Consider the following 16,244-nt stretch of genomic DNA (forward strand, 5'->3'; position numbering starts at 1 on the left):
CAATTTTTAGCTCAATAAAAGACATACTCTCAATTCTATTTAAAAAGAAAACATGGCAGATATACAAGGTAAAACTTGCTCATTCATAGGAAAAAAATGGTAACACCAATAATCCTTCTGTCTAAACAAAATCTCATGAATATTTATTCTATTTATTCTTTTTTTTTTTTTGGTTTTTGGGTCACACCCGACGATGCACAGGGGTTATTCCTGGCTCTTCACTCAGGAATTACCCGTGGCGGTGCTCAGGGGACCATATGGGATGCTGGGATTAGAACCCGGGTCGACCGCGTGCAAGGCAAACGCCCTACCCGCTGTGCTATCGCTCCAGCCCCATATTCATTTTTATTTTATTTATCTATTTAGTGGTGTTTTGGGCCATACCCAGCCATGCTCAGGGTTTACACCTGGCTCCGTGCTCAGGTATCACTCCTGGTGAGGCTTGGGGAACCATATAGTATGCTGGAGACTGAACCCAGACCAGCCATGTGCAAGGCAAGAAGCCTACCAGTCCTTATTTTAAAATATAGTTTTTATGCTATGAATATTATACAGCTATTCTATATACCACAGGTAAGTGAGATCATCCTGTTTGTCTTTCTTCTTCTGGCTTACTTCACGGAACATATATTCCGGTTTCATCCAGGTTACAGCAAATTGCATGTTTTTATTGTTCCTTGCAACTATGTAGTATTACATTGTGTATTTATATCCACATCTTCACAATCCATTCATCTGTTATTAAACACCTAGGTTTATTCCATATCTCAAGTATTGTACTAAGTGAAGCAGTGAATAATAGTGTGCATATGTCCTGTTGAGAGGTGTTTTTATGTCCCGAGGTTTGATACCCAAAGTGGAAATGCTGGGTCGTATGGCAGATCAATTCTAAGTTCACTGCGGACTCTCAATACTGTTACCAAAGGCTGGTTGTGCAATGAGGCCACACAGTGCTGGGAATGGAATCGGCAGTTCAGCATATGTTGGGCATGAGTTCCAAACTTTCTCCATCTTTGATGTTTCTTCTTAGAAGGTTCTAACTCTACTTGATCTCCACCATTATAACGTCCTTTATCATTCGTTATTTCTTTACATACCTTCAAATGCAGGCACACTTGGGTTAGAGTTTTAACAATTGAATTTGCTGGGGAGCTTTCAGATCTTAACAGTGGGTCACCAAATTAGGACAATAAAAGGACAAAAATGACAGATCAAGAATGCACACCCCCCCAAAAAAAAAAAAACAAGAAAACAACAACAAAATGCAACGGTTAAAAGTTCATTTAGGGAATAACAAACAGAGCTCAGACAACAATTTGCACAGTAAACTTGTTGATCTCTGAAGACAGTAATCTTTCGAAGTCTGTACTTCTTAGAAGCTGATGCACACATTTATTGTTTTGGTTTTTATTTTCTTATTATATTACACCTGGCAATGTACAGGGGTTACTCCTGGTCTTGTACTCAGGAATTACTCCCGGAGGTGCTCTGGGGAACCACAGGGATGCTGTGAATTGAACCCTGGTTGGCTGTGTGCAAGGTAAGCACCCTACACGCTGTACTATTGCTCCAGCCCCTGGTGCACTCATTTAGAACCAGATTCTGGTCTCAATTTTTATATCACTTTCATGTAATGTGATAATATTTTCTATCTCAAATGAGGCTTGGTCTCGGTCATTCATTCTAAGAACAAAATTAGAAAATTTCAACTTTAACGGGTTTAATATTTCATTTATTGTCATTACCGTCATTTTGATTCTTAAGCCCCACCCAATGGTGCTCAGGATTTACTCCTCTGTCCTTAGGGATCACTCCCAGAAGTTTTTAGGGATTCATGTGATGTCAGGGATTGACTGGGGTCAACTGTGGTATAGAGCAAGCTTCTTAGCTTTTAGCCTATCTCTTTGATCATTAGGAATAATCTTACCAGTGCTCTCTGTTCTACCAAAACAAATAAGGCTCATCTTGTCAGCAGTTGAGTTGTCTTCAGAATCTTCCAAGTCCTGAATCAGCACAGCAAGTGGAAATTAAAAAAATCCTCAAAAAAAGTTTTGTTTTCTTGTATGGATAGTCAATTTAGCTCCATACCAGACAAACCTTCTGCAGATAGCTACAAAAATACTTAAACAAATTTAATCTGGCCACATTTGAAAAATTAAAACCTCACGAAATCAACACTTAAGAGATGGAAGCTTGGGGGGGCCGGAGCGATAGCACAGCGGGTAGGGCGTTTGCCTTGCACGCGGCCGACCCAGGTTCGATCCCCGGCATCCCATATGGTCCCCCAAGCATCGCCAGGAGTGATTCCTGAGTGCAAAGCCAGGAGTAACCCCTGAGCATCACTGGGTGTGACCCAAAAAGAAAAAAAAAAAAAAAAAAAAAAGAGATGGAAGCTTGGGATATTTCCTGCTTTTAGTTCTTAAAACAGAGGCTGGGCCAAAGTCTGTGCTGTGTGGGATGGCTGAAGCTCTACTGAGAATCACCATCATTCTGGCTGGAAGAACTGGGGACAGACTTTGGAGCAATAACCCATTATCATCTAGATAACAATTGCCTCATCCTCATTTAGGTTTGGAATTCTTCTCTCCCCCTCCCCCCAATTCAACAAAAAGTTTATTTAGGTAAATGGAAAGGAAGGGAAAGAAAATCAGGGAAGCTCCAAGATTATGGGAGGGGTGTCTTAAAGCAGGATTCCTGAATTAAAAATTATCATACCATAGGATATATAGCTGTTTATTTGCCCTGGATATCAGGCAAACTAGAAGGTTTCTTAAGATGGCAGTATTCTGTGGTAGGATTCCAAATACTATGGGCCTCTCCAGGCCTGAGAATCGCCGGACACTGTCCAACACAATGTGATCACCCTGCAGGTTAGAGGCATCACTAACCTGCACTACCTTTTTCTTCCTCAATGCTCTCAAGAGACTGTTCTTGTAAGACTCAGCATCTTCTGTGGTATTAAGAAGCACAGCAACATCCTTGGGAGAATAGCCTCTTTCAAAGAGACTCTTGCACTTTTCTGTGACATAGCTCACTGTTTCCTCCCAAAGCAAGTTGTTTTTAGTCTTTAGTGTTCCTTTCACACCTGAACACCAGTTAGCTTTAAGTAGCATGTCCAAGGATTCGGGGGGGATGTTACCTGGAGGACATCTCTTGACCTTGTCTAATTCACCTTGTAGCAACCTGGCAATTTCATCTGAATTACGGACCACTTTTGTGAGTTCCTCTCTTGAATTCTGGGCTAAAATATGGGGGAGGCCACTGTTCTTGATGTGGCTAGTTTGAAAGTAGTCTAGAAAGATCCAGAGAATTCCTGGGCTGTCCTTTTTCCTCTGAGTGATGTATTTTGCTTTTGCAAACCAGTCTCCATCTTCATCACGGAAATTCTGAGCTTCATCTATAATGATGTGTTGAATATCTTTACAATCATCCATCATGAATCCTTTCCGGGTCTTTGCTTGGCAGATCCTTTTGTTACTGTAAAAAATAAAATTACACATTTAGGTTTTCTGAAGCAATTAAATAATTAATCTATCACACTCTTGTGAACACTACTGTTATCAGAAGTCATTTTGCCACCTAACTCTTCAGGTATAAAGAGACTGGGATTGAGAAGGTTGGGGGGTGAAAACAGTCTGAACCTCACTTGGTGACTAGATCTAATTGCTCACCTGACAAAGTTCCTCAGAGGCTGGTTCTCACAAACATAGAGAACATTATTTAGCTCACAGTGAAACACATTCTTGATCTTCTCAATGATGTTCAAGGCTATGACTGTCTTCCCTGTGCCAGGTAAGCCATGAATAAACAATTCTCTGTGCTTACGGAGATTTTTGGAGAGTACCTCATATTGTTCAACTGTAAGTAGATTTAAAAATTCACAGCCAAGCTGGTCACTCAAGAAAGACCTGAAGCCAAGCAAGACAACCACAAGGGACTGTAAAAGTGCTTCCATTTTCTGGATGACTTCAAGGTTATAGGACTTGGGATAGTTGATTACAGGACTGAAATCACAGAAGGACTGGGCATTGCTCTCAGGATGCAGGGGGAGGAGCTTGGGCATGACATACAGATTTCCAGTATAGCCCCCCATGTTCACCAGCTTCTGCTTCAAAGTAAAGGCAGTCTGGGTGCAGTAGAACCACCCATCTTCCACTTGTTCTCCAAGAATGGTGTAGAGAATGGGAGGGCTGTTCTGTGCTATCAGCAGGGCATCACAGAGGACTCCCTGGTTCTCTTGTAACTTTAAGTCCACAGCCCAGCTCCTAGAAAGGATCAAAACTCCCTGGGAGAAAGGAAGTATCTGATTATTCATTAATTCTTGCAGTCCTTCATGCTCTGAGCACAGCTCCTTCCAGAGGGGTTCCGGGGTATACCGCAGATGACCTGGGTGTACTAGAAATGAAAATATGAAAATATTTTTAAAATATTGTTCATTCTATTTTGTATAAACAACAAATTACATTAGGAAGGATGGTTAGTATCCCCCATAAATATAGAACTCCAGTGAAATTTCTTATAGTTCACACATTTTTAAAAAAATTTTTATTGAATCACCATGTGGAAAGTTACAAAGTTCTCAGGTTTATGTCTGTTATACAATATTCAAACACCCATCCCTTCACCAGTGCCCATATTCCACCACCAAAAAACCCCAGTATACCCCCCTGCCCCAGCCCCCCGCCCCCGACTGTATAACTGATGAATTTCACTTCATTTTCTCTTTACCTTGATTACGTTCCATATTTCAACACAAAACTCACTATTGTTGTTGGAGTTTCCACCCACGAAAGACAGCCCTACTACCAAGGAAGCATTTGATAATTAGTTTTCCATTGCTGAGAATGAAGAGCTATGTAGCCCCACTGCTCCAAGTACATAACTTTTTTTTTTCTTTTTCCTTTTCCTTTTTTTTTCTCCCTCATCCCCCTTCCCACGCCTCATAGTATGGTGGACGCCATGCCGCATTTCTCCCTGAAAATGGGAAACAACCGGAAAAGAGGGATATTTCCTCTTCTCAGCCATTGTGGGACTGTTGCTTAGTTCACAGTCCAGAGAAGTGGCTGCTACATTAATAACCTTCAATATTTCAACAAAAACTCACTGTTATTAGTTGGAGTTTCCCCCCAAAGTCAGACCTGTTCAAAAGGAACCGTTTCACATAGCTGACAATTATAGATGTTAAGTCTGTTTGGATTTCTGTATAAAGTCCAGGGAAAATTCTGCCAGAAATTGCATAGCCCAGCTCACAGTCCCGGAAAAGCACTTTTTATATTAATGACTACAAAGAGCCTAGAAAAGTAAATAAAGTATTTGAAAAGTGGCACAAACTGGGAATTAACAGCAATTTTCATGGGACTTGATGAATGTTTGACATATATATGACATTTTCATATCATATTCCTGTCATAAATTTTAATTGATAATGTCAATGTATGAAGTTAAATAAGTCCTTTCCCTCTAAAAATGTAAATTTCTTTTTCTAACCATCAATTCCTAGACAAAGCCCAGTCAGAAATATTGGCAGATGGGGTAGTTAGATAACATGGTACTGGGTCTCAGATGCCTACTTTGTGCTGCCTCAGACTCATTCCTCACATTGGTGATGCCCCTTGTTCAGGCTTTTCCAAGAGAAATTACATTGTCAGGGACAGAGATCGTAAAACAGGCAGGGCACTTAATTTTCATGCAACCAACCTGGGTGTTTATTTTTTTTATTTAGTTATTTTTGTTTTGGGTCACATCTAGCAATATTCAGGAGTTATTCCTGGCTCTGTACTCAGGGATCACTCCCAGCAGTACTTCAGGGACCATATGTCGGGCCAGGGATCAAACCTGGTTTGGCCACATGCAAGCCAAGTGTCCTATCTGCTGTACTATCGCTCCAGCCCCCTAACCAAGATTAAATTTTGTGTGGTCCCGAAAGTCCACCAGGAGTGTTTCCTGAGCACAGAGCCAGAAGTAAGAACTGCTCACTGCCGGGTGTGGAAAAAAAACAAAACATGAACAAAAAAAAAAATTACCTCGTCGTCTCATTTTATATATATTTTTTTCTAGGTAAAAACGTTAATGATTTTATTTGGGGGACTGGTCGTACCCAGCAGTGCTTAGTGATCACTAATGGCAGGGCATGGGGTACCTACTTTGGGGTGCTGGGGATCAAACCCAGTTTAGCTGAATGCAAGTCAAGACTCCAGTGGAACCCACTGTATTATGTTCCAGTCAAAGGTGACTTTTATAGTTAACTATTTCATTCCTTGAAAGAGGACCAGTGGTCCTCATCTAGTGCTTTTCCTCTTGTTACTAGTCACTTGTCATCCTGTTGATCTTTGATTTGCTCGAGCGGGTGCCAGTAACATCTCCATTCATTCCTGTCGCGTGCTAATGTAGCCAATGGTATCTGCTCGCTACAGGAACACGAAGAGCCTCTACTATTCATTCAGGGTTTTTACAAGAAGTCTGACCATCTCGTAGGTGGGTGGCCACGTGGTCTTTTGACATCCCGTGGAATCCAGTTGGTAACAGCTCTAGTCCAGTGGTCATCTATAAATCGCATTACATGTCCGGCCCATCTAATTTTCGACGCCTTGGAAAATGAGACAGTGTCCCTGATTCTTGATCATCGACAGAGGTCAGAACTCTGGATCCCTTCTCTCATTTGAGTGAAACGTGATACTCCAAGCATAGCTCTTTTATTCCCCTTTGGGATACCCGAATATTGTTCTTGTCCTGTTTTCGTAGGGCCCAGGTCTCTGAGCATATGTTAGTGCAAGAAGAACGGTGGAGTTGAAAAGATGTGCCCGGAGTCGGAGGTTCTTCATCCTCTTAACCACTTCTTCCACGATCTTGAAGGTGTTCCACGCTGCTCTCTTCCTCTTGCGCAGTTCTGGCACCAAGATATTCCTCATGTTGAGTTCTCGACCCAGGTACACATAGCTGCTGCATTCAGAGATGTTCATTCCGTTGAGAGCAAATGGAATGTCAGGGACTAGTTTGTTTTTCATGAACATTGTTTTGGTGAGATTCAGCTGTAGTCTGACCTTTCCACACTCCCAGAAAAAGTCGGCCAGCATTTGTGCCACTTGGCTAATGTTTGGTGTTATTAGAACGATGTCATTAGCAAAGCAGAGGTAGTGTAGTTGCTGACCGTCTATCTTCACTCCCATTCCTTCCCATTCCAGTCATTGCATGATGTTCTCGAGGGTGGCACTGAAGAGTTTTGGTGAAATGTTATCACCCTGCCGAACTCCTCTTTATGTCAATGATTACTTCCTTGTAGGATGGTGAGATTCTTGTGATGAATCTGTAACAGAGCTCGAGGAGGATTTTGATATACTGAGTTTGAATGCCCTGTTTGGCTAGGGCTTCGATGACTGCTTCAGTCTCAACAGAATCAAAGGCCTTCTTTAAATCAATTAGACAGAGCAACATCTTGAACTCTTGTGAAACCTCAATGAGCTTGGTCACTGTGTGGATATGGTCAGTCGTGCTGAATCCTTTTTGGAACCTGGCTTGCTTGCATGGTTGTCCTTTGTCTAGTGTTTTGCCTATTCTACTCAGGATGACTTGAGTGAACAACTTGTAGACGACGGACAACAGGCAGATCGGGCGGTAGTTGCCGATGTCGGGGATGTCTCCCTTCTTGTAGAACAGAATGGTCCTGCTGGTTTTCCTTTGGGACAGAAACTTGTATATGGACAAGTAGCGTGTGAAGAGCTGAACCAGTGTATTGACAAGTACTGGTGGCAGATTCTTCCGGTGTTCAGGTCTGACCTTGTCTCGACCGGGTGCTATATGTGTCTTTAGGGACAACATGGCATGTCGGATTTCAGAAGGGAGGACGGTGGGAACAACATATCCATCCTGTAGAATTTGTTATGTGGGCAGATGGACATGGCTTTTGAAGAGATCTGAGTAGAAGTTGTGAAAAATCCTCTGCATTGCCCTCCGGAAGATGTGATAGATCCATCAGGACATCAGAGGGCAGTCATCTTGGTCTTGTAGTTGGCAAAGGATACTCGAGTGTTGCGAGTACTTTTTCCGGGTTCAGCCGCATCAGCCAACACTGCTCCTCTTCTCTCTTTGAGGTCTTCCTTTATCGCATCTCTGCACAGCTTTGTGAGCTCGGACATTAGCTTGTGGTTGCCTGAGGCTCACGCCAAACCACATTGACGAATGAGCTTGAGAGTTTCCGAAGACAGGTGTCTGTTTGTGGCTTTCTCACTCTCGGCATTCTTTGCACAGTCATGGAGGTGCTGAACCAGTCGATCAGATTCCTCAATGATGGCATCTTCCTATGTTGCCACAATAGTGCCAAAGAGCTCCCAGTTGGTGGTCATTCTGGGAGTTCCCTCCTTAAACTTAAACTTTGCAGACTTTTCTCCCCATTCTTTGAAGTAGAATTTTGCACGAAGGAGATGGTGGTCTGATCCCGTTTGGAATTTTGGGACAACAGTGACATCGGTCAGGCAAAACCTTGATTGAATATGATGTGGTCAATTTCGTTGTGGAACTGTCCACCGGGAGACTCCCATGTCCGACGTTTAGATTTGGCCTTCTGGAACTGTGAGTTACCATGGATGGTCTTGGTTGACATGATGAACTCAGACAGTCTCTCACCCTGTTTGTTCCATTCTAGGCCATGGGTCCCAATGTGGAGTTCTTCGGGTGACCTTCTCGGTCCTTCTCGGTCCTATCTTGGCATTAAAATCACAGACAATGATCTTGTAGGTGTGGTCTTCTTTATAGAACTTCTCCAGCTCCATGTAGAACTTCTCAATTTCTTCTTTATTGTAGTTGGATGTTAGTGCGTAGACGACGAAGATAGAAACTGCCAGCAGTGAGCCACATCTGTTCAAGTGTAATTGTCTGATTTGGGTTGTTAGGTATTCAAATGAATCAATGTTCATGGCCAACTTCATGTTGATGAGGACACTGACACCAATGCCTCTATTGTCGCATGTTCTTTTTTTTTTTTTTTTTTTTTTGCTTTTGGGTCATACCTGGCGATGCACAGGGGTTACTCTTGGCTTTGCACTCAGGAATTACTCCTGGTAGTGCTCAGGGGAACATATGGGATGCTGGGAATCAAACCTGGGTCGGCCGCATGCAAGGCAAACGCCCCACCCGCTGTGCTATCACTCCAGCCCCTATTGTCACATATTCTGAGGAACAGTTCTTTTCCAGTGTTGAAAATGGTGTGATGTGATCGATGCCTTCTCATTTCAGTCAGACCAATGATGTCATACTTGATCTTCTGTGCTTGCACCACCAGGTCCTCGATGGGTGCTTTGGGATGCCAGCATAAGTGCGTTGAAAGTACAGACAATCATTTTAGTACTTCCTGTCTCGTTTTGGCAGTCTAGTTTGTCCCTGAGACTTTGTTCATCCTTCTTAACATTGCCGTATTGGGGGCTCTTTCAGTGTCAGGCGAATGAGGCCCACTGTTGTTACTGTTTTTGGCATATTAAATACACCACGGGTAGCTTGCCAGGCTCTGCTGTGTGGGCGGGATACTCTCGGTAGCTTGCTGGCTCTCCGAGAGGGATGGAGTCTTTTAGGGTGGCCTCTAATCTCCCTTATAGGTGTCCCCCTGGTTCACACCATATTTGAACCTCATAAAATGTGGTGCAGTAATTATGGAAAATGGGTATTAAGGTCTTATAATGTGTCTTATGATGTGAAGCCCCACAGAACCAGGTAAAACAGAACTTTGTGACCTTGGTCTCCAGGCTTAATGGGACCCGGAAACAGAGATCCTCTGCCGGCTTCTCCTAATCTCCAGCGCCCAGGGAACAGACTCAGATGACCCCACCCTACCGGGGCCAGATAAATATCTCATCGGCTGACCTCCACTATCTCCACTACCCAGCCACCGCCATGTTCCAGGCCACTTTTCGGATACTCGGACACTCAGGCCGAGCCTCACACATGAGTGAAGCCCCACAGAACCAGGTAAAGCAGAACTTTGTGACCTTCGTCTCCAGTGCTTTTCCTCTAGTTGTACAGTTAAATCAGTGAGTAGTTTACAAAGCCTCCGAACATCAGAATCACTTGATAAACTTGTTGAAATGCAGATACATAATTTCCAACCCTGGAAATGTATGCTGGCAAGGTGCAAGTTTAACTACTATTTGTGGCATTTCTGATCACCAGACATATATGGCAACCACAAAGTTAGATGATTTTTAAGGGTCCCTGATCCTGTGCTATCACACCCCAAGGGCCTGGTAACCTTGTCACTCTATCCAACAGGATTTCAGAACACTATTTTCATTATATTGCTTTTAATTAGGTGCATTAATTTATTTCTCTTTCTCTTAATGAAAAAAATGGCACTTAGTACCTGGAAATAATCGTTGTTGTAGATCCTTTTTATGTTCTAAGCTTTTCTTAGAATACACTGGTTTGCAATTTGGAGGGCGTTGGGAAATATTTAACTGAGATTCAAAGTCTTCAGACAATTCTGAAAGAAAGAAAAGTAATGTCACCTATATGATTTCATCCCTCCCCGCTGCAACAGTCCATAGGAGTAGGTGTCTATGTTTCACTTTGCATGGTCTGATTCTGACGTGATTAAAGACACAGAGGAAGATTCTGCATCTTCTCTTGCCTTCATGCCATATTTCTACAGACCCAGCACCCACCATGAAAGAGTCTCATTAATATAATACTCCCTTTTCCATGTTTCAGTAGCAACTGGTTAAACTGTAAAGGAACTTAAAACACTCTTTCACGATGTGCATATACACCTCCACTAATCACAATCTCAATAAATCTCAACCAACACTTGCACTTGTCTCCCAGGTTTGATCTTATGCTAAACTGAGGTACCAAGATCACACTAGCATAAGGTTCAGAGGTTCCAAACAGATGAGTCTACCTACATCAATCTGTAGTCAACCAAATAATTTATTCCGAATTTTTGTTTCCTACTTTTTTCTTTTGTGAGAATAACCATTTACTTAATATCTGATTTGGGGCGTTTTATCTCTCAATGAACTCTTCTGTGTTCATGGTCTTCTTCTGTAGCACTGTCGCACTGTCATAGCACTATCATCCTGTTGTTCATTGATTTGCTCAAGCGGGCACCAGTAAGGTCTGCATTGTGAGACTTGTTGTTACTGTTTTTGGCATATCGAATATGTCACAGGTAGCTTGCCAGATTCTGCCGTATGGGCAGGGTACTCCCAGTAGCTGTCTGGGCTCTCCTAGAGGGATGGAAGAATCAAACCTGGGTTGGCCGCATGGTAGGCAAACGTCCTACCTGCTGTGCTATCACTGTGCTATCACTCCACCCCTATCCATCTTCTTCTATGTACATGATTTAGAGAAAGCAAATTTCAGTGTGTGTGAGGAGTGCAAAGTCATAAGAAAAAACTGTAAGAAAGGAACAAGGAAGAACTTTATCTCTCCTACCTGGATTTGTGTCCATCATCATGTCTACCCATTCTGAAGGTGTCAAACTGCAGATACACCTGTCCTTCACCATCCATGAACTGGGAGCTTCGGAGAACACTGCACAGCAAAATGGCTTCACTTGAATCATACAGAGATAACCGTGCAATGTTCCGTTGCGAAACACATCAGCAATTCTGATTTTATAATCCACCAGTGATTGGGTAGAGCAAAAACGAACAACAGGCAACTTTAAAATTGATTCTTTGATTGTTCCTTCTAAAGCATTACAGTCAACATTGTTTTTCTCACATCCCAAGACTCTCTTACTTTTATCATCCACTCCAATAAAAAGATAACCTCCTTTCGCATTTGCAAATGCAGATATATATTCTGGAATTATGTTTTTTACATATTTTGTGACGTTGCTTGTAGAAAATTGCTTAAACTCTACATATTGAGACTCAGGAAAAGGCAGGATATCACCATATTCAAATCTGGCAGTTTGAAAAACTTGGTTAGGAGAATGTGATTCAGAATTAGGATCCTCATCCTGGGTTTTTTTCTTAGATGGCAAACACTCATTCATCATACTACATTCTGCAGCTCTTTTCTTTTCTTTAAGGGTATCAAATGCGAAGTTTGATGTCATGCAGAGTACAGAGGTGCCTGATCTATAGTATAAGTTAGAACTCAGGCTGCAAATCCGGGGCAACCTGTCTCCAGAGGAAGGGCCACTGTTCCAAGATTTAACAAAAATGTAAAAATATCTGCCCTGTTGCTCAGTCTCAAAGAAAGACGGCAAATCAGGAGACTGAATAAGTTCTCTCAAAGCCTTTTCTAAATCCAATCCCATCTCCACTTGATGCGCCTCCCTGGTTGTCACTGTTATCTGAATCACTCCTCCACCTGAGTTCAGTAAGGCACAGGCAGCCTCTACAACTTTCTTCTTCTCTTGATCTCTCTGAGTTTTTTCCAGCTTTTTTCTGTTCTGTTCACCAAGAGTTACTTCTCCCACATCGATGACCAAGTCAGGACTAAATTGGTTCACCATCAGTGAGTACATATTGACCTTGTAGCTGAAATTATTGAGACATTTGTTTAGTCACCAAGAAATCATGGAAAAAATGGTTTATTCATTCATTCATTCATTCATTCATTCATGTGTTAGAAAATATTTCATCTGAGTTAATGTACCTACCAGTGAGCAAGAAAGGAAGATGTCCATCTCTTAAGGATCTGTCTACCAGGATTGGAGGATAATTAGACCAGCATTTACAATCCAGAACGGTGAGGGTTATAATAGGGGGGACATATTAAAGAGTTCTTTGAAGGGGCCAGTGAGATAGTATAGCGGGCAGGGCACTTACCTTGTATATGGCTGACCTGGGTTCAATCTCCAGCACCCACCCCATATGGTCCCCTGAGGACCATCAGGAGTAAGCCCTGAGCACCACTGGTTTGCCCCCCAAAACCCAAAAATAAATAATAAAATAAAAACAATAAAGAATCCCTTGAACTAAACTGGAGAGCAGAGTTTCAGTAAGTCTTCCAGAGGTGATACTGAAGACAAGACTTTCTAAAGATGTTCTGGAATTGATTGGGTGATGTTATACAAATCTAAGCAATGAGAACAGGTAGATGTGTATAAGATCACGAGAATGTCTTAAACAACTTTCCAATCATTGTCAACTTTAAGGGACCAGTAAAGAAGACAACTTGTGAAGAGGATACTTATTCCGGAAGCAAGAGGTAGGACCCAAACCAAGAGAATCCCAGGAACCAGGCCCCCACTAAGGTCCATGGTGTCTGATGCTGCTTAGAGCTACAGTTAAGTGATTGCTGGAAGGTGCTATCTCTTTTATCGTATCAGTCCTGAAGGACCTACAGGATTAAATGTAAAACAGAGAAAGGCAGCCAAATTCAGGGGTTAATATTACAATTTCCAGAGTTCCAACCATAGGTCTGCCACATATAAGTCTCACTTTTTTTTTTTGCTCTTGGTGTTTTTTGGGCCATATCTGGAGATGCTCAGGGGTTACCCTGGATTTGTGCTCAGGAATTGCTGCTGGAGATGCTTGAGGAACCATATGGGATGCTGAGGATTGAACCAGGGTCAGCTGCATGCAAAGCAAACACCCTATCAGCTGTATTATCTCTCCATTCCCAGGTCTCACTTTTTTCTTCCCACAAAGATCTATCAAATATTAAAGGCTTCAATGGCAAATTGACTAGTTACTGCCTATTTTACAGGCAGATGTTGATGCAGGTGACAGGAAACAATTATTGAGCAGTGAAGATATTAAGGAGAAGAATTTGTGTTTGTTTTGGGCCACATACAGAGGTCCCCATGGTTCACTCCTGGCTTTGTGCTCAGGAATTACTCCTGCTGGGGCTCAGGGGGGTTCATATGCAGTGCCAGAGATTGAACTTCGGTCAGTAGTGTGCAAGGCACACTTATCTGCTGTACTATCTCTCCAGCTTCAGAAAAAAAATTTTTGGTGGGGTGGTGGCAATGCCAGTTGTGCTTACTTCCAGCTTTTTATTCAGTAATCACTCCTGGCATGCTGTGGGGACCATATGGAATGCTGGAGATTGAACTCAAGTCAGATGCATGCAAGGAAAACTCCCTGCCCTCTACTATCACTCTGGCTGGATTTTTTTTGTAACTCAAGTAATTTTTTTTTTTTTTTTTTTTTTTTGCTTTTTGGGTCACACCCGGCGATGCACAGGGGTTCCTCCTGGCTCTGCACTCAGGAATTACTCCTGGCGGTGCTCAGGGGACCATATGGGATGCTGGGAATCGAACCCCGGTCGGCTGCGTGCAAGGCAAACGCCCTACCTGCTGTGCTATTGCTCCAGCCCCACAAGTAGTTTCATTTTTTAAATAACTTTATAAGTCATTAGTTTAGTTATAGGTATTCAATGTTTGAACACCAATCCCACCACCATTGCACTTACCCATCACCATTATCTCCAATTTTCCCAACTACCCTTGAGTCTGCTCTCATAGCAGACCCTCAATAATTTATTTTACATTGATAGTTATAAATGATTTGCTAGGGAGGGGCTGGAGCGATAGTACAGCAGGTAGGGCATTTTCCTTGCACGCGGCCGACCCGGGTTCAATTCCCAGCATCCCATATAGTCCCCTGAGCACCGCCAGGCATAATTCCTGAGTGAAGAGCCAGGAGTAACCCCTGTGCATCGCCGGGTGTGACCCAAAAGGCAAACAAAATTTGTTAAAAGATGATCAACGAATGTTTCATTAGAAGAAAGTTAGTGAAGATTGTTTTATCTCATCATGGAGCCCTTAAGCCTTTGTATAAGAGATTACTAAAATGTTGTTACAGGTTAAGCCTTTTGTGTTAACATTTTGTTATTTGAGGTTGGTTGCCTTCTACGGTACATTCCCTCCAATCTCATGTTCTACTCCTGATTTAAGTTCGAGATGTTACACAGTCAAAATCATGGCTGTGCATTCCAGGGTGTACAAAATTTCTAATAGGGTGATACAACTGGAGTTAAATTCTTAACTGACTGGCAGCTTTGGGACATGTGCATGGCTGTTGGGCTTCTGGAAGTACAGGGAGGTAGGGGGAGGTGAAAGTTCTGTGAAAGCTGGAGATTTCATTCAGAAAACCTGTATACCTGAATGTTTCAACAAATTAATTTCTGGATGAGGCTCATCTAACTGTGGGGTCCAGCCAGAAGCGTGGCGGTGATTGTAGAGTGTGGAGTGTGGAGGTTTTCAACTGTCAGGACTCTGAGCAGGCATGGGGACTCACTCACCCCTCTCCGGGCTGCCCTGGGATGACTCAGCCTTGTGTGGGAACCAGGAGACATTCTGCCACTTACAGATCTCTTTAGAGATTTACTTCTGAGTCTCTGCACGACGTAGTTTTTTATTGAATGAAACTTGCTTAGAAAGATATGAGAGGAGAGAAAGAGAGGAAATGTGTTCGAGGGAGAAACAAACTTGAAGAAGAAGCTGGCTGGATTTTTAAAAAGAGAGATCTAAAATTTCTCATTAATAGTCCACAATTGTTTATGTTTTAGGATGCTGTTCACCACACTCATGGCCTGAGGGCCAGTATCCCTGTCCCTGTGTCTAGGTCCCTTCTTAGCAAACTCAGTTCTCAGGCAGACTCATGGGGTCCGTTATTCCCTTACTATTTTTTTTTTTTACTATATGTATGAGACATCATTTGGTATTTGGCCTGTTTTTGATTCACTGCAACCAAATACTTTTTCATTCCATCCAAATTTCAGTAACCTGCAAGATTTCATCTCTCTTTCCAAAGGAGTAGCATTCCATTGTGCATATATAAGACACTTTCTTCACCCACTCATCTGTCCTTGGGCATTTGGGCTGGTCCCAGGTCTTGATTATTGTGAATAGCATTGCAATAAACAAAGGGATGCAAATATCTTCTTAATGATTTTTAGATGCCCGAGTACAATGGGTAGGCCGTTTACCTAGCACGTGGCCAACCAGGGTTCAATCACCAGTATCCCATATGCCCCCCCAAGCACTGACAGGAGTAATTCCTGAGTGGAGAGCCAGAAGTAACCCCTGATCATCGCTGGGTGTGACTCAAAAAGCAGAAAAAAAATTAATGATTTTTGTGCTTTTGGGGGTAGATGCCAAATAGAAATGCTGAGTAATATGCTCAATTTTCCTTTTTAAAAAAATCTTGGCACAACACAAATATTTTATTTCCAGTACTCATGATTCTAGATATAATGTATAAAAGATTTTAGTTTTGCTTTTGTAAAAATAATTTTTAAAAATTTACCATGAGATACAAAATTCTTTATGATTTTTCATACAAAGTTCTAGCACC

At 42.3% G+C, this 16,244-nt stretch overlaps 1 protein-coding gene across 1 annotated transcript; it reads right to left on the reverse strand.

Moving 5' to 3' along the window:
* Positions 1-894: 894 nt before the first annotated feature.
* Positions 895-11,440, reverse strand: LOC129403514 (schlafen family member 13-like). The gene is made up of 5 exons (XM_055132222.1): positions 11,419-11,440; positions 10,346-10,465; positions 3,672-4,395; positions 3,140-3,483; positions 895-953 (listed from the first exon to the last, which is right to left on the reverse strand). The coding sequence occupies exons 1-5, from the start codon at positions 11,438-11,440 to the stop codon at positions 895-897; spliced, it is 1,269 nt and encodes a 422-aa protein (XP_054988197.1).
* Positions 11,441-16,244: the final 4,804 nt, after the last annotated feature.

Source organism: Sorex araneus, chromosome 3, assembly GCF_027595985.1.
Source record: "Sorex araneus isolate mSorAra2 chromosome 3, mSorAra2.pri, whole genome shotgun sequence".
Classification (NCBI taxonomy): Eukaryota; Metazoa; Chordata; class Mammalia; order Eulipotyphla; family Soricidae; genus Sorex; species Sorex araneus.

Bases quoted from the DNA above. Each gene is read 5' to 3' on its own strand.
- LOC129403514 (XM_055132222.1), bottom strand. From the start codon at position 11,440: ATGATGATGGACACAAATCCAG. The intron at 4,396-10,345 runs GTACTAAGTGCC...TTTCATTTCTAG, and splicing joins ACAACAACGATTATTTCCAG to TACACCCAGGTCATCTGCGG. The intron at 954-3,139 runs GTAACATCCCCC...TTCCATTCCCAG, and splicing joins GGTCAAGAGATGTCCTCCAG to CACTGTGTGGCCTCATTGCA.